Raw genomic sequence first — 24732 nt, forward strand, 5'->3', positions numbered from 1 at the left:
CGAGGAGCCGTGGGCACGCGCAGTCAGAACATGGCCACCAGCCTTCTTTGGTGCCTGCATTACACGTTTTATTCTACTTTCAATCGTGTACATAATATATGTTAAGTGTAGAAAAGTTGAAATAAATCTAGACATGAAAAAAGTTTCACCTTGCCCAGCATCCAGCTGCCAGAAACAACCACCAGTGCCCATCTTTCTGGACTTTTCCAGTGGAGACACATCTGGAGAAAATGCAATATTATGTTACATCCTGTTTTGTCATCTGCTTTCCCTACATTTATAAATGTCTTTGGGGCCTGCGTCCTTGTGTCTGGTGGCTACAGATGATTCTTGTGGTGTTGTACCAGGGTTGATTTGACCAGTTCCTTTCATTAAGCTTTTAGGCTATCTCTGGGATTCTTCCACTGCTGCTGGCTGCGTACCTGGAGCAAACATCTAAGCCTGTGTCTGAGTTTCCTGGTTGCTGTAGCAAACACCACACAGCGCGTTGACTTAACAGAAATGTATTGGCTGGCAGTTTTTAGGCTAGCAGTCCAGCATCCAGACATCAGTAAGGCGATGGTTTCTCCCTGACCCTTGGATCCTTGGCTTTCAGGAACCAAATGGGAACCCTTTTCTCTTCTGGGTTCCCTTCCAGCTTCTTGCTCCTCCACATGCCTTTCTCTTCGTGAAGCCTCCAGTAATAGGATTTGGGCCTCACCTTATCTAAAAATAACATCTTCCATAGGACCTGTTTACAATGGATTCACCTGCAGAAGTGGATTAAGAATGTGTTTTTCTCCGGGGTACATAATTGAGCCTTCCAGAGCCTGCATGTCCAATTATTTTACCAGGATAATGATTACAGATTACTAGTCTCTTTTGGGGCTGAAACTTGGCTTCCCTCGTTCTGATTCCTGTATCTGGCCTGAACCACAGATGGAGACATCTGTGTCCAGAATCACCCCAAGTTAGGAGCTAGACTAGAGTCTCAGAGTCACTGAAGAAAGTGGTATGCCATGATTGAGACCTTCCCCCTTGTGAAGTCAATCACTTTCAGAAGGTGACCAAGAATAAGCACATCCATATTTGCCAACGAGATAAAATTCAGAGCACTTCAACGATGAAATGCAGAGGAAAGCCCCCCCTTCCCCCGGATTGTAATGGGACCAGACTTAATAAGGAAGCCATTCTTGGAGCCAAGAGGCTGGCTGCCTGAATGCAGGCTCTCCAGAAGCTGGGAGCGGGAGGAAGGCGGGCCAGGGACAGCCCCTTCACTCCGGTCCTTCACGGTCCGGGGCAGTCAGTGGAGGGAATGAGCACGGCGGCCTGGAGCTGGCTCCACTGCTGGGTGTTTGCAGAGGGGTATCTCCTCTTCAGCTCTGCTCTTCAGAGGCCTTCAGGCTTCTAGGACTCTGCCTTTGGGAATTCCAGATCCTTTAGTCCCAGCTTTGAACAGGGCAGCCATTTTTTTCCTTTCCACTCACATCTTGGCTGAGGGACTTTTTTTTTTTAATTCTTAAATGTGGTTTAATACTCGTCTCCATTTCTGTGTATCACAACACCAAGATTTTGCTGCTTAAGTTCTCTACAGAGGCTATAGAGAATGCAAAGGCTACATTTTTCAACCCTTCTTATGTATGTGTTGTATGTATAGGTGTAATACATATTAGTATATACTGACACACATCAATATATCATGCAATATATATCACTGAGGAGAACACATTGATTAAAGAAATACAAAAATTTGGCATCATTTCCAAATTTAGTAACCATAAAAGCTGCAAAAGGAGCTGCATATCCTAAATGTATCATGTGAAACAACAAGCATATTCAAAAATGTGAATTTACATCCAGATCCTCCGGTCCTGTCATCACATTAGACCCATTTCCAGTGGCAAAACCCTAAGGTACTGCTGTGAAGAGAGTATGTGTGCTTGCTTTTGGGTTTTATGCAAACAAACAGCAGAGCCCAAAGCAGATCCTGTTCCGGTGAACTTCCCATGTTGGTAAACACCAAAGAATTGACTTTTCTCACTAGGGGTTGAGAACCGGTTATGGCATTGACAGTCATTTGGACCGGCTGAGGGACTTTTGAGTCCAGCAGCATGCAGAGATACAGGCAAAAAATAGTTGATTAAAAGTTGAAGTGAAAAGATTTACTGTCAAGTTGAGGAATTCCTCAACCCTTTAGAGCCAGAAGGTCAGACTTATTTCCAGTGACCCTGGCTTATGTCCTTTGGGGGTGACGCAGACGAACCTGCAGTGGTGGCCCCAGTCACACCTCTGTAGGGTGTGACCGTGGTCACTGTGGCGTGTGATTCTGGGACCCAAAATTGGGTGCTCCCCCCCTCCCCCCATCGCTCTTTCCTTAAACTCAGCTTTTCTCAAAACATCTTCTTTACCTCCAGAGCAGAGGCAGTCTGGCTGCTGGGTAAGAAGGCAAGTTTGGCACTCAGATCTGATCTGGGTTTCCTTTTTACCCACATGACCTTGAGCAAGCAGCTCAATCCTGAGCCCTGGTCTCATGTGTGAAATGGGGATTGGAACCCTTAGCTCCTGCTCAGCACTGATGCAGCGGTGGCCGTCCACTCCTAACATCAGTGCCGTCTCTGGTTAGGCACATCCTTGGCATGCAGCGCTGTGCTCTGTGCCCCGGGCCACATCAAGTTTGCCCTAGTGAGGTGCCAGGCCTGGCCCCATCATGCTCAAATCTCTTTTACTTTACAGATGTGGAAGACATTCTGGTGAAGCCCAAGGCAGATGCCAGGAGACAAAGTGTCATTGAAGAGTCCACCCACTGTGGGCCCCGGGTAAGGAGGGCAGGGGCTGGAGCCTGGGGGAGAGTGGCCACATCTCCTGAGAACGAAAGCCCCCACTTCCTTTCCGGCTGAGCCTCCAGCGTGTCCCTTTCTGTGCCCCAGGCCGTCGGGGCTGCACTGAACCTGGCCGAAGCCGCACCGCCCGACGAAGTCCGCGGCAAATGGCAGGATGCTCATCTGGGCAAAGACCAGAGGGATTTTAACATGATTGATCTCAGGTTCAAGGAGGAAGTGAACCATTACAGCAACGAGATTAACAAGGTTAGCCCAGCAACATGTGCCCTCATTACTGTTTTGAATGCTGGTTTTTAAAAAAATTACATTTTGATTCTCACTTAGGGACTTGGGAGCCATTTGACTGTTTAACAGCACAGAGGATGGATGGGTGGATGGAATTCATGGTTTGAGCGGAAAGGCCAGAGGCTTCTCTCCCCTAGGTTAGGTTTTGGAAAGGCCTTTGATTAATGCCAAGAGGGAATGCTTTGGGCTGTTTTACTTTGGGGTAACTGTGTTACAAGGGGCTGGAGAAAGTCTTTCCGATGGGACTGAGCAGGATGAAAGACTAAAGACACCACTGCCGCTCGTAGCAGTGGAGCCTGGGGTGAGTGCCAGTCTGCCCCGGTTCAGATCCGGGCTCTGCCTCCCACATGCTCTGTGACCTTGGGCAAGTGACTCAACAACTCTCTGAACGTGTGAGTGGCACCCTCCTCACAGGGTCACAGAGAGGAGGAAGGAGCTGGTATGTGTAGCACTATTGGCACAGAGCCAGCACCAGGGAGGTCCTGCAGGCCCCGTCCGCTTTCCCAGCAGCCAATTCCTGCAGCAGTGCAAGAAGGAGGAGAGGGAGATCCCTGCACGAGCCGAGACCACAGCCTGGTTCTCTCTGCCTGTCCCAGAGCTGGGGCTCCCAGGCCAGTGGCTTGGAGGAGCCGGCCTGACCCTCACCCTGCGTCCTGGGCCTTGAGGCCCAGCCTTAGGAGGGGAGAAAGAGGCAAGGCCAGCTCAACCAGAGTCAGCCTTCATCCGCGGCATTCTCCTGACTGGCTTTCAGCCTCCCTTAGGCTGCCGAGAAGAAAAGCCTCTCGGGCGCAGGTTCAGTCCTTGAGAGAGTTTGTGCAGAGGAGCCTTCCGGGAGGCTGAGGGCTGACTGGGAGTGCTGGAGGTGGGGGGCTGTCTTCAGGAGAGTCTCAGAATTGCTTCTTGTTCCTCCAGCTCCCTTCTGACCCAGGCAGAGTCTTAAATAGACTCAGCCACTCTGACCCCACCCCACCCCACCCCCAGTGTGTCCCCAGGCTTCACCCGGGGGCCTGGCCCTCTTCTGCTGTCCCTGGCGCTGGGGCAGGGCTTTCCCTGTGGTGCTCAGGTGGGATGTGGGTGAAGGTAAACATGACACCCCATGGCGGGGGCCTGGGGGAGGACCAAGGCCCCACTTGGCTGGGGAAATTCACTAGGGCATCACCTTAAATTTTATTTTTAACCAGTTCTTTACTAGAACCACGAGTTGAATGTGCTGGTCCCCATGCTTCTCCTTTACCACTCCCTTTTTGCTCTCATTTGGCCACTGAGTGGAACCTCAGAGTTCCTGTGGAGGATGTCAAAAGAGGATGGCACCATGTCCTCCATTTACTTCTCTCTAGTGGTTCCAGGGAAAGGACTGGTCCAGAAAGAGACTTTTCCTTACCTTGAATGGGATTTGGAGCTTCTCCGTGGATAAATATCCTAGGTTTGTTGCCTCTGCAACCGGATTTACCTTCTAAACCAGAGAAGTCCCTGATTGATGTGTTTATTTAACCCACAGGCATGCATGCCTTTTGGCCTGCACAGACAGTTCCCAGAGAACAACCTGCAGATGATGGTGCAATCTGGAGCCAAAGGTTCCACCGTGAACACAATGCAGGTGTGAGCAAGGGGGGCTGGCCAGGGGCAGGGCGGTCATAGGAGGCAGTTTTCAAAATTATTGGTTTCTGATTTTAAAAGGATCCACGTTCCATATAAAATGTGGGAGGTGCTGAAAAATATCAAAACATATGTAAGCCCGTAGAAGTTAACCACAGCGTTTCAATGCTATAGACAGATACAGAATATAATAAATTTCCACACGTTTTTTATCACATATTTATATAATCTTAGCTAAGATCCTGCAACTTCATATCATCTGCTTTTTGTCAGTTACTATTACATTATAAGCTTTGTTCTGGAAGTTTCTTAACCTTTAATTTGAGGTCCATTATTTCCTCAGGTAAGCACAGAGCCCTTCTGGTATTTTCAGAAATCTGAACGTTCATTTTTATCCCGATGACCTTGAGCATATTAAGGACATCCCACTGTCCGGTGAATGTAGGGCAATAGGAGTGGGCTTATAAAGGCTGACAGCCATCAGAAGGCCCCTCCTGAATGAAGGGAAATCCAGACACGCTGCTCGTTGGCCCCCAAGAGTATTAACAGGCAGTTTCCTGCACAGTCACTAAATGGCTTCTGAGTTTTCCTGTCTCTAAAGTCTGAGGCTCACAATATGATACTTTTCCCCATGGGGCTCAGTTTCCTGTGGGCCTTCAGGTCCCTTCTGGGTAAAACTTGTGATAATGCTGAGATAACGGCTTCTCTTAGAAACCTCACCCATTTTCACCTGACCCCAAGTGTGAAAATCCAGATTAGTCTACAAAGGAAGGAGCACTTGTTTACTTGAAAAGCAAGCCAGTCTGGTACCTTTAAAAAGTCAGGTTGGCCTTCCTGAATTTGGTTCCCTGCAGTTTTTCAGGCAGGGTAGGCTCTCCCATGCTAGGACAAACCCATCTTTAACACACACAGGTCTTAAATGCCTCTGGATTTCCTCCTGCCCCCCACAGATCTCATGCCTGCTGGGCCAGATTGAGCTGGAAGGCCGGAGGCCCCCACTGATGCCGTCTGGCAAGTCACTGCCCTGCTTCGAGCCATACGAATTCACCCCCAGGGCTGGCGGCTTTGTCACTGGCAGATTCCTCACCGGCATCAAGCCTCCTGTATGTGTTATCGTTTTCCCTTTTGGCTTTTCTCCTCATTTCTAGATTTAATGGAAGGTGACCTGTGACCCCCCACCAGTGACTTCAAGCAGGAATGATCAAGGAATAAATGCCAAGCTCCTGCCCCTAGACACTGGAGCCCATGAGTATACAGCTGTGCCATTTGCCATCGTGCTGCCAGGGCCTCAGGCAGTGTCTGGCACATAGTAGGTGTTTGCAGATAAATGAAAAAAGGAGTAAGGCCAGTCCCAGCTTTTAAATGTCCGAGCCTTTTGTTCCTCGGTCCAGTGTGTCTCTGAAAGGACACTTGTGATCAGAAAGTTCAGAGTCCATAGTGTTGAAGGGACCGTTTGTTTCATGGCCACAGACTGCTCCATGGACCCCTTCGTCACTCCCACGTGGCTCTCCAGTGGCCAGGGCAGCCTCTGGCTGAGGAGGTATGTTCTGGTTTGCTAAAGCTGCCATTATGCAAAATACCAGAGATTGATTGGCTTTTATAAAGGGAGTTTATTTAGCTATAGATTTACAGTTCTCCCGCCATAAAAGTGTCCTAACAAAGGCATCAGCAAGATGATACCTTCACTGAAGAAAGGCCAATGGCGTCTGGAACAGCTCTGTCAACTGGGAAGGCACGTGGCTGGCATCTGCTGGTCCTTTGCTCCTGGGTTGTGTTTCAAAATGGCTTTCTGAAACATCTCTGGGCTTCTGTCTTCATACTTGTCTCTCAGCTCCTGTGCATCCTTGCTTCTCTCTCCCAGAGTGTTTCTCTCTAAAGGTCTGGGGGTCCTCTCTTAGCTTCTCCGGGGCAAACTCTGGGCTTCATCTTTTAGCTTAGCATCTCCAAACGTCCTTCTGTCCACAATTCCAAGCATCTCTCCAACTGTCAAAGTCAGTGTCATTGTTGGCTCTTGAGTGCTCTTAAGTAATCTAGTGAACTAATCAAGACCTACCCTGAATGGGAGAGGTCCACATCTCCGTGGAAATAATGTAATCAGTTCTCACCCTCAGTTGGGTGAGTCACATCTGTGTGGAAACACTCAATCGAGGGGTTTCACCCAACAAGATTGGGTTAAATGCTCATGGTTCTTCTGGGGTCCATAAAAGTTGCAAACCGACACAAGGTGGCAGGTTGACAGAGACCAGGCTTTCAAACCACGCTTGTGACCCATTAGTGGATCATGAAATCATTGTAGCAGGCATGACCAGTGTTTTTTTATGCAATGAACAGGATGGAGGGATAAAGGAAATGCCCTGTCGCTGCTTCTCCCGCAGGAGTTCTTCTTCCACTGCATGGCTGGGCGCGAAGGTCTGGTCGACACCGCGGTGAAAACCAGCCGCTCCGGCTACCTCCAGAGGTGAGAAGCCACCAGGGTCATTCCCTCATCTTCTAGGTGTTCACTGACACTCATTTATGATTCCTTGGGTGGAAAAAACGTCACCTAACTGTGGCCTGAGGCATAGAAAGTAGCAAGAATTCTTGCCCTCTGAAATGACAGGGCATGAGCCCAGAGGGTGGCACAAAGGGCCCCGTGTTCACAAGGGGTGCCATTTCCTAGGGATACAGCCAGGTCCCCTTTCAGGACAGCGTAGCGAGAACTCCAGGCTGAGGGGAGACCCAGGCCTGTGAGTCTGTGGTTGGGTTTACTGCCTTCTGCTGTTACAGTGGTTTCCCCAGCTCAGGCCTGTTTGTTTGCTGGCATCTTTTGGCAGGTGGAGGGATTGAAGCTTAAAACTGAACCAGGCCTTATCCCAGAGCACCCTAGAGTAGGGGGTAATGGATCCCTAGGCACCTGTCTCCCGCCCTGGAAGTGCCAGCTGGGGAGGCTGCGCTTTGAGGCTATTTTTGGTAATGGTTCACCTGGGCCCAGGGTACCCATAGTGGTAGAAATGGAGGTGGGAAATGAAGGAGGTGGTAAGAATAAGGAGTCGTGGATTAAGTCATGTCCTCCTGCAGAGCGGCAGGCCCCTGTTGTCCCCCTCAGTTACAGCTTTTTCCCTTTCTCCTGTTTCTGAACTCCAGATTCCCCAAAGCTGCATGCCTTTTCCAGTTTCTTCCCCAGTGACTCCCGGGGAAGACGCCCATGGGGGTGGGGTGGGGTGGGAAGGGGAAGAGCAGGCTGGACTCAGATACAGGTGTCTGGGTGATGAATGGCACTAAGTGCACTCAGGACGGAGCCCCCTTCCCGGGGGCATGGCTCACTGGCCCCCCCTTCATGACAGGGGTCACTACACCCTACCTCCCCCTGCCTTAAAACTACCCACAAATGCATGTTTAGTATAGGAAAGACTAGAAAACAAATGCTCAAAGTTAAGTCTGGGTGTGGGTGTTTCTCTGTGGAGCAGGAATCCTTGAGCCCATTGAGATGCAGCATGAGGAGGAGGAGGGGAAGGGGCTGGGACAGGAGAGCAGTCACTGGGACAGAGGGCACAGAAAGCTGGTGGGATCCCTTTACTAATGGGCGAGACAGCTGCCTCTCTGGGTGGCAGGGTTGGAAGCAGCAGAGGTGGAGGCCTCCAGCACGACTGGACTTGGAGGCTTGACCTCACAGCGAGACCTCGCAGAGGGCGGGAGGGAAATGTGGGTGGGCTTGGGTGGCAGCAGTGGGCTCCTCCAGTGCAGTGGACTCATAGGGGTGGGGCCTGCAGCTCAGGGGAAAGACCCGGAGGTGAAGCTTCGGGGGTGCCAGGGAGACAGGGAGCACATCCCTGGAACTCAGGGCTTAGGGGAGCAGAGGCTACTGGGAGGCCCCTCTTCAGGTGGCAGGAGGAGCAACGGGCAGGGCAGCAGAGGTGGAGCGGGGCAGCTGACCACGGTGGGACCAAGGGAAAAGGCCCCTGGGTGAGGGTAGCACGTCTGTGTGTGGATCCTAATGTCCACGTAGCACCCTTGACAGACTCCAGACTGACAGAGCTTGGGAATCGCTGGGTGGGGAGGCAGGCCACCTGTTCTGCCTCCTGTGCACCTGCAGACACTGGTCCCTGGGGAGCCACACCTGGCAGGAGAGGAGAAGGAGTGGGCAGTGTCCCTGCAGCTGGGCCAGGAGGTGGCAGCCAGGGTCTGGCAGTGGCAGCCAAGCCTCCAGAAAAGGCAGCCCCCCGGCTGGGAGATGCTATTGCTTGGGACCTGGGCGCCGGGCCAGCCTGTCCCACAGGGTCCCGTCCACCTACCCCAGCCCAGCCCCCATCCACGCCCTGGGGGTGGTGAGCCTGGTGGGCCCTGAGCTGAGGGTCTCCTTCCAGGTGCATCATCAAGCACCTGGAGGGGCTGGTGGTCCAGTACGACCTGACGGTCCGCGACAGCGACGGCAGCGTGGTGCAGTTCCTGTACGGGGAGGACGGCCTGGACATCCCCAAGACGCGGTTCCTGCAGCCCAAGCAGTTCCCCTTCCTGGCCAGCAACTACGAGGTAGTGTGTCCGAGCCCAGTGCCTAAGGGGGTGGGGATGGGGCCCCCAGGCAGAGAGCTCCCTCGCCCTGAGCTGCACAGCCCAGTTGGAGTGGCCGCTGAAAAGTTGAGAGGCAAGAATCAGTAAAGCACCAATTGGTGCCTTTAAGCACCTGGCATTCCCAGAGCCTTCAGGCCCTCCGTTTGCTCCTCTGGCATTGTCAGTTGGTGAGGTGGAGGACACCGGTCCCTCCAGAGCAGCTGCTGCCATGGGGGGGGGGGGGGGCATTTGACTGGGCCGCAACTCACTGCAAGCACAGTCTCCTTGTGTCCTCGCGGCAGCCCCAGGAGGTGGGGGCGCTCTGCCCGTCCTGCAGCTGCAGCGGTGGGTGTCAGAGCTTAAGCGGCTGGTGAGTGGCAGAACTGGCATTGAACCCAGGCCCGTCTGACCCGCAAGCTGGTGGTTTTCATGCCATACCGAGCTGCTGCAGCAGTGGCCATCACGGCGTGCTAAGCGGTCCTCCCCAGCAGGTTGGGGCCAGCTGGCTGATGGCAGAAGTGAGGGCCGAGCTCCGGTCCTGGCTCCTTTCCATCCTGGATTCTATCCCGCAGCGTTGGCCACTGCCCTTCACTTGGTACTTCTTCATTTTCCTCCCGGGAACCCCCTTGTTCCTGGAGGGGCCCTGAGTGTGCTGGTCTTTCCCTCATGACCCCTCAGGCCCCTCAGCTCCTTGGACATTGCCAGTCCTCAAGTCTGCTTTTCAAAACTGTGGGGATCTGAATTAGCAGTGGGCGATCGGCCCCTCTGAGAGATACAGTGAGGGCCTCCTGCAGGCCTGGTTAGTTCCGTGTCACACCCTCACTCCTTGTCTTGTGTATGTGTTGTATTTGTTTCTTTAGGTGATAATGAAATCAAAGCATCTCCACGAAGTTTTATCCAGAGCAGATCCCCAAAAGGCTCTCCACCACTTCAGAGCCATCAAAAAATGGCAGGGCAAGCATCCCAACACCCTGCTGAGGACAGGCGCCTTCCTGAATTATTCACAGAAAATACAGGCAGCTGTGAAAACCCTGAACCTCGAGGGGGGCAGCCAGAACGGCCGTAGCCCCGAGACCCACCAGGTGACGTGGGGAAGTGGCATCCCAGGGAGTGAGGGAGTGAGGGGTTGTTTTCAAGGTCGAAGGGCTGACGCAGGCAGCTTCACTCCCCACTGTGAGGGTTCTGGCAGGGAGCAAACGGCATTCAAATGGGACTGCAAGGAAGGAATGGGCAGGGTTTGGGGAAGCTTAAAGACTGGTGACTTTGTGGTCCCGTCACCACCTGAGGCTTGAAGGGACAGGAGAGAGCAGTTTGCGGAAGTGGAGAGGGCAGCAGTGGGCAAAGGCCACTTGCCAGGAGCCTTCAGTATGAGGGCACAGGCTGCTCACAGAGCGCAGACACCCAGGCGTCACTGCCTTCCCGCCTTCCCGCCGGCTGCTGCCTCCCGGTAGCCCCCCACAGCTGGGAGTCAGGGCAGGGGAGCCCCCGGAGCAGTCACTGGGGGGCAGCCTTGGGGCCCAGAGCTGTGTGAGAGAGAGTGGGTCTGGGGTCACACGGGGACCCGGCAGTCTCCTGGCTTGTGGCAGGCGTTGGGCAGCCCCGAGTGCACCTGTTCTGGCATTGCCGTTACCAGCGCCCCGGCTTACTCTGAGAGAAGCCTGCTTGCAGAGGACTCACCAGCTCACCCTGCTGTGCTCAGTGGACGGGCTGGGATGCCCACCTGCAGAGCTCTGCCCCAGCAGTGAGTCTCGGAGTCGAAGAGGCAATTTCTCCCTTTCTGAAACATTGAGATGGTTTTCCAGGTGGTTTTCTCATTGTGATCGGGTGTGTCCCTCCCTTCCTTCCCTGCCCTCATTTGAAACAAGGCCCCTGGCCTTCCTCGGCCCTACTGGGTGTCCCAGGAAGAGAAGGCCCTCCCTGGCATCCTCCCACTTAGCTGAGACCCATCTTGCTCTCCAGGTGTTGAGGCAGTGGTACGAGTTGGACGAGCAGAGCCGGAGGAAATACCAGAAGAGGGCAGCTTCTTGTCCTGACCCCAGTCTGTCTGTCTGGCGCCCAGACATCTACTTCGCATCAGTGTCGGAAACATTTGAAGAAAAGGTCGATGCCTACATTTGCGAGTGGGCCTCTCAAGCAGAGAAGAGTTACGAGAAATCAGGGCTTTCTCTTGACAGGTAAGGCATTCATTTGTTGACAGCATGTGCAGGGAGAAACCCTGCCTCTCAGACCCTTCCCTACCCACTCCAGAAAAAGGGGCAGCATGAGGGAGAGAAATGAGACGGCAGGGGCACTTTGCAAGCCCTGAGGGCTCAGGGACAGGTGAGAGCAGGTGGGAGGGGTGGGCACCCCATCTGGACCCCGACAGAGAAGAGCACCCTGCCGTCCCCGGCCTGCAGAAATGACCTGAGCCTTCAGTTTGGGGCAGTGGCCATGGCTATCCAAGAGTCAGGGAATCCGGTTGCAGTTCAGTGGCCACCAGCTCTGACCCAAGGCTGGGACACCATGTCCTTCACCTTTCGTGAGGCATTGCGTCTGATCTCTCCAGTGCTCCTTTGAGCTTTTGGATTTTGAGTCCTCGAGGAAGGAAGGCTCTTTCTTCCATAGAGGCCTCAGCTTGGACTTAGTGGAGAACAACTAGGCACAGGCTTCAGATTGAGGAAAAAGGGGTGGGGGGGCTCCTGTGTCTAGGCCAGGCAGCAGCCAAGCGCGGGTCAGCACTGAGGCACTTGGGCTGAACACCCCCAGTGCCCCAAGGAACACCTGCACGGAGTCGGACTTGGAGCCATTGTCAGGGAACCCTGCCCGCTCAGCTCTCCGAGCCTAGCCTGCAGAGCCAAAGGCCCTCCGGGGCCCTCTGCCCTAGCTGCACCCCTCGTCCTGCGCCCCTGAGACTCACTGGGGCTGGAGAGGTTGACAGAGGGTCCAGGAGTATAGTTGACAGCAGGGAAATAGGAAAACACTTGTGTGGGGAAACTGGAAAGGAGGGACAGGCTCTTTTTTGCCCTTTAAAGTGGCTTCTCCAGCCCGTCCTCAGAGATTCCCAGGTTAACCAGCTGGTGCCAGGTGGTCACACAGCTGTCAGCAGGGCCTCCCCACCCACCGTTCTCCTTCCTTTAGCCCTGAAGAAGAAAGGTTTTTCTTGTCCGGAGCCTTGCTGGTTTGAAAGGATTGGGAGAGAAGACAGATCCAGTTAGCAGAAGTCTGACTTTAAAAATACTTGCATAGAAACATTGCTTTATTACCTTCATCTGCTGTGGCTCTGCCTTAGTCCTGTACATTCACATAGTCTATGTTTGTTGAGCCCCTTCTCCCAGGAGCTGGGAGTGTTTCTGAGTGGCTCTTCTGGAAGCACCAGCTGTGGTAGGAAGAATGGTTGGTAAATTACAGAATTTTACAGCGTGGCTCGTTCTGTGACCTACCACCGTTGGCATGAAATGCCCCTTCTCCCCTACCCCCCAACCCCGCAGTTGCTCAACAAAGCTCTTCCTAGTTTGTGTAGCAGTAGGTTGGGGTCCTCTCAACAAACGAAAATATGAATAGTCAGCCCGCAGTGGACTCCTGACATCCGAGGGCAAACACAAGAAGTCTGAGCACGTACATCCCGAGCTTCCTGTCCCCCAGCTGAGATCTGTGCTGCGTAATGTAGAGCATCCCAAGGGTCACTGACAGGGGTGTGAAGATAAATACCACGTCCCTAGGAAAAGCACGCCTGGAAAGGATGGGGGCAAGAGCTCCATGCAGCATGGCCTCCGGTGGTGCCGGCAGCCGTGCTCTGTACCCCTGGGTCTTCCCGGCCCCCTCCACTTCCAGGCTGAGGACCCTGCTGCAGCTGAAGTGGCAGCGCGCGCTCTGCGACCCGGGCGAGGCTGTGGGGCTGCTGGCTGCGCAGAGCATCGGGGAGCCCTCCACACAGATGACCCTAAACACCTTCCACTTCGCCGGCAGAGGCGAGATGAACGTCACTCTGGGCATTCCGAGGTGTGGGCCTCCGCAGGGTGCCGGGGGAGGGGGTGGTGGTTTGTCCTCACTCTCTCCCAGGGAAGCTGCCATTCAGTGAGCGTGAGCTCGGGTGCTCTCGGGGTGGGGGGAGCGGGGCTGGAGCTTCTGGATCCCATGGTCTCTGGCTCGGGCACGCCCAGGCCTCTGAGGGTCCCCCTTCATCCCTCTGCTGTTCCACCCAGAGTTCTTGGGGGCTGTGCCCTCCTGGCCTACTCTCAGGCACTTGAGGCGGGTCTTGGGACTGGGCGCTGCTAATAAGCACCACACGGGGCACTGTCCATGTAGACGGTCACCCATGGGGCCCCCCAGGGCAGTTTGTGCACACTGTACTTGGAAGACTGGGTGGGAGGACAGGGTGTGGGGCATGCAGGTTGGGTGGGCTCCTCAGTGCCTACCTCCCTGGGACAAAGGAGGCTGGAGTCACCAGACAACAGGCCCTCTGCCCTGCCTGTGCCCAGCAGCTCTGCAGGTGCTGGTGCCTTCCCTGCTTGTTCATGCATTGAGCTTTTTTTGAGCACCTGTTGTATGCAAGGCATAGGTGATAGGAGACAAGGAGCCCACACATGGAGAAAGCGGACAGGAAGTTCACTCCCAGGCAGAACTGGGATTCTCTTATCCAGCAAATCTCCCTGTAAGGTCCCATGAGGTCCTGTGACCTATCTCAGATCCCGAAAGAAAGTTGCTATCTTTGGAAGAAAGGCCCCATGCCCATAGGGAACCCCTCCCACCCCCCCATGGTGTCAGACATGAATCATGGCAGTGCTCGTTTCGCGGCAGGCTGCGGGAGATCCTCATGGTGGCCAGCACCCACATCAAGACGCCCATGATGAGCGTCCCCGTGCTTGGCACAAGGAGAGCGCGGAGGAGAGCAGAGAGACTGAAGAAGCGGCTCACCAGGGTGTGCCTTGGCGAGGTACCTGACCCTCACCCCAGACGGGGAGCCCCGAGGGAGCAGCTCAGTGTGTGCCTTGGCGAGGTGGCTGCAGACAGGTACCCTGGCACCCCGAGGAGCAGCCCTTGCCGACTGCTCCAGGTCCTGGACTCGGATTCCCACCTGTGAGAAAGGTGTTTTCTCTGTCAGGTGCTGAACAGTGAGGGGTCTAGAGGCTTTTAAAATGATTATTAGTTTAGCAGCATCCTTGTGCACCTACAATATTAGAGCCTGGGCTAGCACACCCGCTCCACCAGAGCCCCCTCCAGGCAGCCCTGGCCGGTCCCTGGGGTGGCTTGAGGGGATGGGCCCCCCGGGAGAGCCACGCTGGCAGAGCTCACGGGAGTTTCTGTAGGGGTTTGTCAGTGACCCCAGCTGCTATCTCCCCAAACCCTTGGTTTGCCATACTCACCTGTGATGCACAATTTCTTGGGACCTGGGCAAGTCAGGTTCTGTCTGTCCATCCGGTTCCAGGTGTTGGAGAAAGTTGATGTCCAGGAGTCCTTCTGCATGGAAGAACAACAGAGCAAGTTCCGGGTGTACCGGCTGCGGTTCCAGTTCCTGCCCCATGCCTGTTACCAGCAGGAGAAATGCCTGAAGCCTGAGGACATCCTGCACTTCATGGAAACAAGGTGAGGTCTCAGGCTGTGCTCGTCGCTGACGTTGACCCAGAGAGCACTCCTGGCCTCACGACTCCCAGAGACTGGGCACGTCTGCCTAGATGAGCCTGTCAAGGGGGTGTCCAGGCAAACAGGCCCTGCAGCCTGAGTTCTGGCCTGAAGCTGGAAACCTCGCCCCTGGTTCTGGCTTGTTGGTGCAGCTGCGTCAGCCACACATCACTCCCCGAACCCTTTTTCTGTTTCCAGTTCACGCATTACATCAAGAGCCTCATCTTCTCAGGTTCATCGACTTTAAGATGTGGAAGTGTGCATATGGTAAAGTGGTGCTTTTATGGCCACTGGCCGCATGCTGTTAATTTTTGACATGGCGTGGATCCTAATGTTTACGTTCTGTTCCTAATGAGCGGTCACTGATGGCATGCTGCTTTTTAAACCCAGTGATGTGACAGGCGTTGTCTCTGGCTTCCTAGGAGAAATTCTGGTTCTCTTCTGGTGGGAAGAATGAACATCTTCTTTCTCTGGACTTCCTGTTAGATGCTTGCAGGGTGCAGGCAACGAGGCTGAGTGCTCAGCAGCAGGACGATGGGCTGTTCTGAGGCTGGGACCAGCTAGGGAAACGCTAAGCAGGCACTTTTGACTTTCTGACACTAGACTGGCGCTCACAAACCCAGATGGCCACAAGGCCAGGCAGGTAACAGAAGCCAGTGAAGCAGGTTGGGGGCCCTTAGCAGCCTGGAGACGCCGCACCTGTTCCTGGGGGCAGCTGTCACGGCAGGAGTGGGGACCAGGGGTGCCAGGGCTGCTGAGTTTGCAAAAGAAAAGCCTCCACCCCTGTCCCTCCCCCCTTGTTCGGTTGTTTTTGCTTTTATCAGTAAGAAGTCTCCTAATTTGTGAATATTGGCAAGCATTTCCTGTTTTTTAAAGGCTAGTAGGGCCCAAATAGATCCCATCTGTCAGCAGGGTTCAGCCACCACCCATTGCCTCTGATCTAGAGCAGCGTGCAGGCCCTCTGAGAGGACAGCGGAAGGCAGAACACTCCTCTGCGGTCGCTCACCCCATGGTCGTGTGCCCGGGCACAGGTGTGGCTGAGGGAGCAACTGCTCCACCACTGGGCCCCGTCTTCCCTCCCAGAGGCTGTGAACAGGCCTCAGTCCAGCCCTCTCAGCAGGTGGAGTTTAGGAGGACAGGTACTGTGATAGATGAGCTGCTGTGTGAGCCGGGCCTCAGGGAATGCCTGAGCCAGTGCCCTCCTGGGCTCTGCAGATGCACATCCTCCATCAGGCACTGGTGCCCTCCTTCAGGCTGGGCCCAGCCTGCTCTGGCCTTGCCGGTCCACTAATCAACAGAGAGGAGTCCAGTGTCACTGTGCCACTGGGGCTGGCTGCCAGCCGTTGCTTGAGAAATGGGAGTGTCCCGTGGGCTCTGGGTAATTGGCAGGAGCAGACGGAGACGGTGGTTTGCCCCAGCTCTCCCCGCCAGGGGCCCAGTCCTGCCGAGCAGGAAGGTCAGCACGAGGCGTGTACCAGGCTCCGCTTGGGTTCCCTTTTCCTTCCATCGTCCTGCGGACTGAAAATAGTACATCACATTTTCTTAGTCTGCTGCTGATGAGTGACAGCCCTGGCTTCTTCCCAACCACAAAGTACCTTTCAACTCCTCCTTTGTATTTGGCTCTCGCCCTTGAAAAGCCAAGATGAAGCCTCGTGCTGTGGCTTTCGGTGGAGGTGCTGTTTGTGACTTCAGCAGAATGGGGGCCTTAAAGGTGAAAGGAGGAGGGGTCTGCGGGTCGGGGTGCAGTTTGGGCTCCTTTTGTCCAGCTCGGGCAGTGAAGCAGGCACATAAAGGCCCCTGAGAGACCCCAAGAAAACCTGAGTGTGCTCTCAAAATTCCCAGGCAGATCGACCTCCAAGGAGCCGCTTCTTCCTTTCCCCCTCATCCCCCTCCCCTCCCCCTCCCCCTCCTCCCCCTCCCCCTCCTCCCCCTCCCCCTCCCCCCCGCCCCCTCCTTCGCCCCCATTTTCCTCTCTCTCTTCCCTCGTTCTCTTCTTCCCCTTCTTCCTTTCTAGCAATGGGAGCATGAGTTCTTTTAAATGGATCAAAGAGTAAAAGAAATAGAGACAGAGGCACTTCCTTAGATGGAGAAGTGTAAGCACTGAAGGGCTCCGAAGTGCCCGTCACATGGAATATTTGTGTCCGTGATCTGGAAGGTGGGCCGGGGGTGGGGAAGTGGGACGAGCACTGGGCTAGGAGTTGGGGGGCTGGGTGCTGGCCCCCACTCGGCCACTGACAAGTCATTTGACCTGAGGCTTTTATTTGCCTTCTCTGACTTCAGGTCCCCAGCCCCATAGCCATGTGGGAGTCTCTGCACTTACAGCTCTGTGCGTCCACCTTTCCACACAGCAGGCGGTGGCGGTGCGGCCAGCCCGGGGTCGTCCCTGTTGGTTATTATTCATGTGCAGCGCACACCTCCTGCTCCCTTTCAGTCACCACATTCTGACGAAAAGCCAAACCTCCAGAGAGCAACCGCCATCTGCCTCCAGCTCCCCAGCTCCCCAGCTGTTGGCAGTCACATGTTTATTCCACTGTTCCTCCTCTCATGTTCTCTACCCAGTTCACAGAGAGAAGCAAGTTTCGTAGAAAGGATCCCACTTGGAGGGGTCGGGGAGGCTCCTTGGAGGGTTGTCTGCACTTAGACCCAGCCTTGGAGGGTGGCGAGGCCCGAGCAGGTAGATGCGGCCCGGGAAATTGCCTGCAGAGGGAGCAGCGTGAGCTAAAGCCCCAAGACCACACGGAGGGGGGGCCAGGCGGGTAAGTGGAGGGAGGCTGAACATGGAGGGCTGGTGATGGGGAGCGAGGGGTCCCAAGGTGTGGGGTCTCCACAGAGTGGACAGGCCAGGGAGCCCAGCGTGACTGAGCGGTGCCCCCAGCAGAGGAGCGGTGTCTAGTGAGCAGCTGTTCCACCCGTTCGTTCTGTCTCCCGCACTCCGAGCAGTGGCCGCGTGCATGAGGTGGGAGGGATCCATCAGTCTGTCTGTCCAGAAACACCTCCCATCTTCTTCCCGGCTGGATTGTCTTTAAGAAGTCAAGCCTTGCCCCCTGCCCCGTCCCCAGCGCCTGCTGAGCACACTCTTCACTGGGTTGGTGGGTGAGGAGCCTTTGTCTTGACAAGGGCAGAGTCACACACAAGCTAAAAGTAAAAGAGTGTTTAAAAGTGGGGAGGGGAGCAGCATTCTCTTGTCTTTAATGTGCGAAGAGTAACCATCTCTCCTGCCTCCATCTTAGAACAAGATGGTAAGCTCCCTGAGGGCCAGGAGCCCATCTCCACCTTGCTTGGCCCCCCTCTCTGCTGCATCACTGGCATGTCACTGGCCCCGTCCTAGGTGCTCAGAGGCCAGATGGGATCCCAGGCGGGTGAGGGGCTGACACTTCGTGTCATCAGAGCAGCTCAGGATGGGCCTGACAAGACAGGCAAGAGGGCACATGAGGAAAGAAGTGAGGGAGGGGGACAGGCAGGGGGCGGCCACAGGGAGTGCAGAGGGGCCAGTGCAGGGGGAGCCAGGCTGGGAAAGGCTCCCTGGGTACTGAGCTTCAGGTCAGTCTTTTAAATTGTCTTTCCTCTGTCCCGCTGGCATGATTTCTTGTCACAACGTAAGTTATCCCTGCCCTTGGACGTTCTGCCGACTCTGCCGTCAAGGTGTCAGGACTCCCTCAGCAAGGGGTCAGGCAGGGGCGGCCGGAGGAGGCCCTGGCCCTGGGCTGGAACCCCTCCTGCTGTGGGCCCCGCCGTCCTTGGGCAGGTCACGGCCCGGCTGCTACCCTTTCCGGAGCTGCTGCTCTGCTGGGCCCTGTGAAAGGCCTCGCGCTCAGGGTCGGTTCTGAGCCGGCACATGAGAGTGCGTGTCGATCCACGGGAATTCAGACTCAGGCTGCTGTCGCGCTCAAGGCCACGTGTGCTCGGAGTGGCCAAGCCTGTGTGCAGACCATGTCCGTCTGGCGCTGGGGCCTGTGTTCTTTCTGACATGCCATGTGCTATTTCAGAAATGGCAAGAGGAGAAGAAAGTGAGCAGGCAGGAGAGGCTGGGCCCCGTCTCCGCCATAAATCCCCGGCGGGGATCGCTCAGCGTCCCCTTGAGGCCGTGCGACCCTTGCAGTGAGGGGCGGGTGGGGGCGATGCTGGTGCTGAGTGGGCTGCCTTGCTCTTTTCCCGTTTTAGGTTTTTTAAGCTCCTGATAGAGTCCATCAGAAAGAAGAACAACAAAGCTTCGGCGTTCAGAAGCGTTAACTCCCGCAGAGCCACACTGCAGGATCTGGACGGTGCTGGCGAGTCGGGGAGGAGCTCGGTGAGTGGGCACAGGGCCGGGGTCAGGGGCAGCCTCATCTTCCCTCTGCAACTGCGTCCCCGGTATCCTTGAGGCCCGTCCTGCGTTGGCCCACACCCCTCTTCCCTCGGCACGTGTCTGCTCTTCTGACACCCTCTTGGACATGACAGGCTGGGTGTGGGAGGCTGCCAGGCTACCTGGTCTGGTCAGGCCTCCAGGAGGGGCCGGGTCGACCCTCTCTGCCCTAAGGACCCCTCTGTAAGTGGTGTTTATCCTGAGCACAGATGCAAAGTAACGGTACAGGCTAGGCCTTTGGAAGTTCTTTTGCTGGTTTCATTTTGGTCGGCTGGCACCTTCTCCAGGCCTGGTAAACTGAGGCCTACAGGGGGGCCAGCAGGGGCCTGAAGAGGCACTGGAAGTCGGGAAGCTGGGAGCTGCAGTGAAGGAAAGGGAGGGAGCCGGGGAGCAGCCGCCGCAGGCAGAACGGTCCACGGGTGCCAGCAGGGGCGGAGAGCCAGACGCAGGCAGTCTTGAGGAGTCAGGGGCAGGACCCCGAGGGGCCCAGGAGCCAGCGGTTGGCAGGGCTGTGCAGCTGTTGGTGGGGCGAGCCTGCGTGGGTGGGGGCTGCAGCCTGGCCTGGCTGGCCCCGGTTTCCTCAGCTCTAGGTGAGGGGCTGACCGAGACCAGAGAGAATGCCAGGTCACCCAGCACAGGGCAGGGGCTGCCTCTGAAAGGCGGCACTGTCTGAGTTCTGACCTCTGACAGAAGGAGACTAAAAAACTCAGAGTCGAGGTCAGAAAGAGAAAGGCACGGATGGGTTTTTAAACACTCAGTATTCCACCAAGATCACCCTTCCTCCTCACCCACCGGCTGGCTCACAAGTACCTGGAACGATATTTCGAGGGGTGCACCATCCTCTTTTAATGGCTGGGGAAGCCCTGGTACTTTATTTTTTACAAGTTTTTAGAAAGGGGAAAGCTCTGTAAATGATGTGGGTAGAGAAGGAGACTGAAGGGAAAGAGGCGTGTCCCACAGGGTAGCGTGGAGGAGACGTTGGCAAGACGGGGGGTTGGTAGGCACACGGCTGCACGGACGAGTGGACGGGGGGGTGGAAGGGTGGATCCAGTGAACACTGGATATTGGTGCTCACCTTCTTGTAACCCCAGGAGGAGCAGGGAGGTGAGGGGGAAGAAGAGGGGCTCATCGTGGACGCCGAAGCTGAGGAAGGGGATGCTGACGCCTCCGACGCCAAACGCAGAGAGAAGCAGGAGGAGGAGGTGAGGGGTCTCGGGGGGAGAAGGAGCCAGGCCACGCACTCCCCTCCCTCTGACCTGTGGGGTGATCCCCAGGCGCACACCCTGTGGCTTTGTACTGTGCTGGGAACACATCAGGAACCTCAGTTGAGAGGAATTTGACGAGGGGACCAGCTCATGGTTGCCCTTTGGGTCTGGTTATCCCTGGACGTGAATCAGACTCAAGGACTCAGGAGCCTCTGGCATGGAGAAGCAGGAGTCGGGCTGCCTTCCTTTTTTTCACGGTGAAAATATAACATCTCCCTCCTCTCCCCCAAACCAGACCCCTGCTGTCATGGTTGCTGCCAGGACAGTTCCGAAGGGCTGAGGGGATTCGTAGGACAAAGCTCAGGGCCACGGGCAAGCCAAGGAAGGCTGGGTGGAGGGACGCACTCCGCCTTGGAGTCGGGGGCATTGGCGTGGCGGTAGAGCTGCCGTTCTGGGGGGCCAGAGGGCAAGAGGAGAGGAGGGGGCAGCCCAGGTTGGAGCAGAGAAGCCAGGAGAAGGGAGCAGGTGGGCCAGCTCCGAAGGCCTCTGCAGAGGAGATGGGTCCACAAGCCGAGCTTGAGTGACAGTCCCTGCTTTGTTTCCTGTAGGTTGATTATGAGAGTGAGGAAGAGGAGGAGAATGAGACAGGGGACGATGACGAGGAAGGTGATGCCGGTGAAGGCACCCCAGAGGTCCACGAGCACGATGAAGAGGTGGACCCAGGCCCTGAGCAGGACCCGCCACTGGCTGCCCTCCTGTCACAGCCCGGGAAGCCCACCTGCAGCGGGGAGCCCCAGGGAGCAGAGGCCGTGGAGCGCCGCGTCCAGGCTGTGCGCGAGGCCCACCCCTTCGTGGAGGACTACTGGTACGACACCGAGGAGAGCCTGTGGTGCGAGGTCAGTGCACCCTGCAGCCGGGCATGGGGGGCAGGCCCCTGCTTCAGGGGAAGGCCAGGGCGGGTGGCAGCTCCAGGTCCCACTAAGAACCTGGAGGTGGCCTCTGCACCAGAACACGGCCTCACGCACTGTCTCCAAGCCCCTCATGGGCCGTTCACTCCAGTTTTTCAAGAACAGCACATATGTGGGTCTGAGCTGCCAGGCCAGGTTTCAGGAACTTTCAGATGCGTCCCCTCAATGAGTCTTCAGTACAGCCGCCACGTTGATCCGCACCAGCGTGGAGGCTGCGACCCCACTGGTGGAGGGAGGGGGTGTTGCATTCTGCCCACTCGCAGCCCCCAGCACTGTCCTCGGGCTTCCACCGTGACCTTACAGCACCTGCCCACAGACCTGCTCACTGTTCTTCCCTTCAATGCGGTTCAGTTCCCAGGTTGTAGCGGAGATGGTAGTCACTGACCAGGGCACACACAGGGCACTGTGGACTCGGCTTCATGGTAGCTTATAGGTTTTAAGGCTGATGTTGAGTGTGTGTGCTTGTCACCCCTATCAGTGACACCTGCTGCTCTAGTTTGCTAATCCTGCCGGAATGCAAAACACCGGAAGTCGATTGGCTTTTATAAAAGGGGGCTTATTTGGTTACACAGTTACAGTCTTAAGGCCATAAAGTGTCCAGGGTAACACATCAGCAATCAGGTACCTTCACTAGAGGATGGCCAATGGTGTCCGGAAAACCTCTGTTAGCTGGGAAGGCACATGGCTGGCGTCTGCTCCAAGTTCTGGTTTCAAAATGGCTTTCTCTCAGGATGTTCCTCTCTAGGCTGCAGTTCCTCAAAAATGTCACTCTTAGTTACTCTTGGGGTGTTGGTCCTCTCCTAGCTTCTCCGGAGCAAGAGTCTGCTTTCAACAGCCATCTTCAAACTGTCTCTCATCTGCAGCTACTTTCTCAGCTTCTGTGCATTCTTCAAAGTGTCCCTCTTGTCTGTAGCTCCTCTTGAAAATGTCACTCTCAGCTGCACTGAGTTCTTTCTGTTTGGCAGCTCATTTATATGGCTCCAGTGATTTAATTTAGACCCACCCCAAATGGGCGGGCCAACACTTCCATGGAAATTATCCAATCAGAGTCATCACCCACAGTTGGGTGGGTCGCATCTCCATGGAAACACTCAAAGAATTACAATCTAATCAACACTGATAGGTCTGCCCACACAGGGTTACATCAGAGATAACGGTGTTTTGGGGGACATAATACATTCACACCAGCACACCCGCAAACACACTGCTCCGCCTTGCATCTGGGTGACCAAAGACAGCTGCTCTCCCTGGTCCATGGGGCCATCCGGGATTTCACTTGTGCACGCCCGCCTGCCCCACTCCCCCCAGCAGGGCCGGCGTCCCCTGGCCACAGCGTTCACTGTGGGCTAGTCCTCCTGGGCCTGGTCAGCGGGGCCTCTGCCCCCTGCAGAGGTCTGGGGTGGTGGGTGGCCGTCTCCCCTGGCCCAGCGCTCCCTCCTTTTGCAGGTGACAGTGAAGCTTCCCCTGATGAAGATTCACTTTGACATGAGCTCCCTGGTAGTCTCCTTGGCTCAGGGCGCCGTCGTCTACGCAACCCAGGGCATCACGAGGTGCCTCCTGAGTGAGACGACCAACAAGATGAACGAGAAGGAGCTGGCCTTAAACACGGAGGGCATCAACCTGCCCGAGCTGTTCAAGTACGCCGAGGTGCGCACCCCACTCCCCACGGGCCGACTGACCTGCTTCTAGGCCAGGGTTCCCCGAAGCGGGTCTGCGAGCCCTTCCCACCTCTCGGGGATTCACGTGGCCATCGCGCAGGAAAGAAACCTGCTCCACGTCATCTCACCCAGAGCTTCCTAAGCTAAGTTGAACACAATTTTCTTTTTCCTTTAAATTAAAATCTAAGAAGTAGTATGGAAAGCACTGCTCCCCTTTGCTGCGTCGGCCAGCCTGGGACTGCTTGCTTTACTCGGGCAAAGGAGGCCCTGGGGCCCAAGGCGTCCCGCCACGGCCCTCCACGCCCTCCCTGCGCCGGGCTGGCAGAGCCTGTGCCCCCTCCCGCATTCTCCCCCACCACATCGGTTCTTTGCCCTGAGCAGCCCCTCCAAGCTCCCCCAGAATCTTCTGTGAGCCCTGGGCACACGTGTTCTCCCCACAGAATGCTGAGGAACACAGGACCCCTCCCCTCTTCTCCCAGGCTTGAAGTAAGGAGGCACCGACAGCTTCCCTTGCACATTCCCTCATCCCCTGGAGCCTTCCACAACTCCTCCCCAGAGGACAGAGCAGGGCGCTCTTCTCCCGAGAGCCCCCGCTGCTCCGCAGGGTGTGCTGCATGTTGTGCTCACGGGGTTTGTGTTTACACAAGGGCCAGGCAGGCCACCAGAGTCCCCGCCAGTCTCCTGTGATAGCTGTGGCTGGGGCCCCACCCGCCAGCTGTAGCGCAGAGCCACAGTGGGCCTCCAAGACAGCCGAAGTGGAGCCTCGGCCCTGGTGGGGACTGACAGCCCCAAGGAGCTGGCCCTTCCCTGCTCCACGTGCCTCAGAGATGGCTTTAAAGGGCCTCTGCTGGGGGCACTGTCCTGACCTCCGAAGGGAGGCTCTGGTCCAAGTGAACAGGGCACTCTGTTAAAACAACGAATGCCTTTCCTCACATTGATGCTTAAATACGTGCCAAGTCGGCTCAGCTCTGGTGATGAAAACGAGACAGGCCTTGGCCTGGCGGGCGGCCAGCATCTCTGCCCACTGTTTGCTTTGGCTAATTTTCAGCCACCTCTGCACCACTCTGTCACCGCTGCCAGCACAGGAGCGGGGAGGCCTGGGTGGGGTCTCCAGGTGGAGGGAGCAGAAGGCCCAACTTCGTGACCCCACCGTCCCCCCCACCCAGGTCCTGGACCTGCGCCGTCTCTATTCCAATGACATCCACGCGATGGCCAGCACCTACGGCATCGAGGCCGCGCTGCGGGTGATCGAGAAGGAGATCAAAGACGTGTTTGCTGTGTATGGTAAGGGGCTTGCCAGGAGCTGAAGGGTCTCCGCAGCGTTGGGATTGCACTGGGCAGGTAGGGAGAAGGGAGGGGTCTCCGCAGCACAGCCGCCCAGGGTTGAGGCCAGAACTGAGAGGCGGTTGCAGGGAGGATTTCACCGGTAGGGACCCTGCAACTGATGGCAACTTGTGTATCCATCTTTTTAGTTTTTTACTTTTTGGTAATTTTTCTTGTAGTATACCCACAACCTAAAATTTCCCACTTTAACTACTTTCAAGTATACAATTCAGTGGTGTTAATGGCACTCACGATGTTGTGTCACCATCACCACCTTGGTCCTATGTGGCGTGTCCTGTCTCTGACACGGCTCCCTCTTGGAGGTCGCTGCTCTGCGTGAGCTGCGCCCTCCTGCCTTCGGGGCTTCTGTCCCAAAAACAGTGCCCTTAGAGCCCACAGCCTGCAAGTGGG

At 55.9% G+C, this 24732-nt stretch overlaps 1 protein-coding gene across 2 annotated transcripts in view; it reads left to right on the plus strand.

The window, feature by feature from the left end:
* The window catches only part of POLR1A (RNA polymerase I subunit A), a 64643-nt gene that overhangs the window by 38298 nt on the left and 1613 nt on the right, over positions 1 to 24732 (plus strand). The window contains exons 17-32 of one of the 2 annotated variants that reach the window (XR_005212343.1): positions 2713 to 2795; positions 2907 to 3065; positions 4603 to 4701; positions 5651 to 5803; positions 7076 to 7158; positions 9044 to 9209; positions 10088 to 10309; positions 11187 to 11401; positions 13038 to 13205; positions 14004 to 14139; positions 14632 to 14789; positions 18987 to 19113; positions 20259 to 20369; positions 20981 to 21268; positions 22787 to 23484; positions 24165 to 24278. Coding sequence is in view for 1 of the 2 variants with exons in the window: in XM_037806760.1 (XP_037662688.1) it covers positions 2713 to 2795; positions 2907 to 3065; positions 4603 to 4701; positions 5651 to 5803; positions 7076 to 7158; positions 9044 to 9209; positions 10088 to 10309; positions 11187 to 11401; positions 13038 to 13205; positions 14004 to 14139; positions 14632 to 14789; positions 18987 to 19113; positions 20259 to 20369; positions 20981 to 21268; positions 22787 to 22987; positions 24165 to 24282 (2487 nt within the window). In the remaining variant the exon portion in view is untranslated. Of the gene's footprint in view, positions 1 to 2712; positions 2796 to 2906; positions 3066 to 4602; positions 4702 to 5650; positions 5804 to 7075; positions 7159 to 9043; positions 9210 to 10087; positions 10310 to 11186; positions 11402 to 13037; positions 13206 to 14003; positions 14140 to 14631; positions 14790 to 18986; positions 19114 to 20258; positions 20370 to 20980; positions 21269 to 22786; positions 23485 to 24164; positions 24283 to 24732 lie in introns of those variants that run through there. The other variant, XM_037806760.1, reaches the window with a different exon arrangement.

Source organism: Choloepus didactylus, chromosome 17 (assembly GCF_015220235.1).
Source record: "Choloepus didactylus isolate mChoDid1 chromosome 17, mChoDid1.pri, whole genome shotgun sequence".
In the NCBI taxonomy this organism is placed as follows: domain Eukaryota; kingdom Metazoa; phylum Chordata; class Mammalia; order Pilosa; family Megalonychidae; genus Choloepus; species Choloepus didactylus.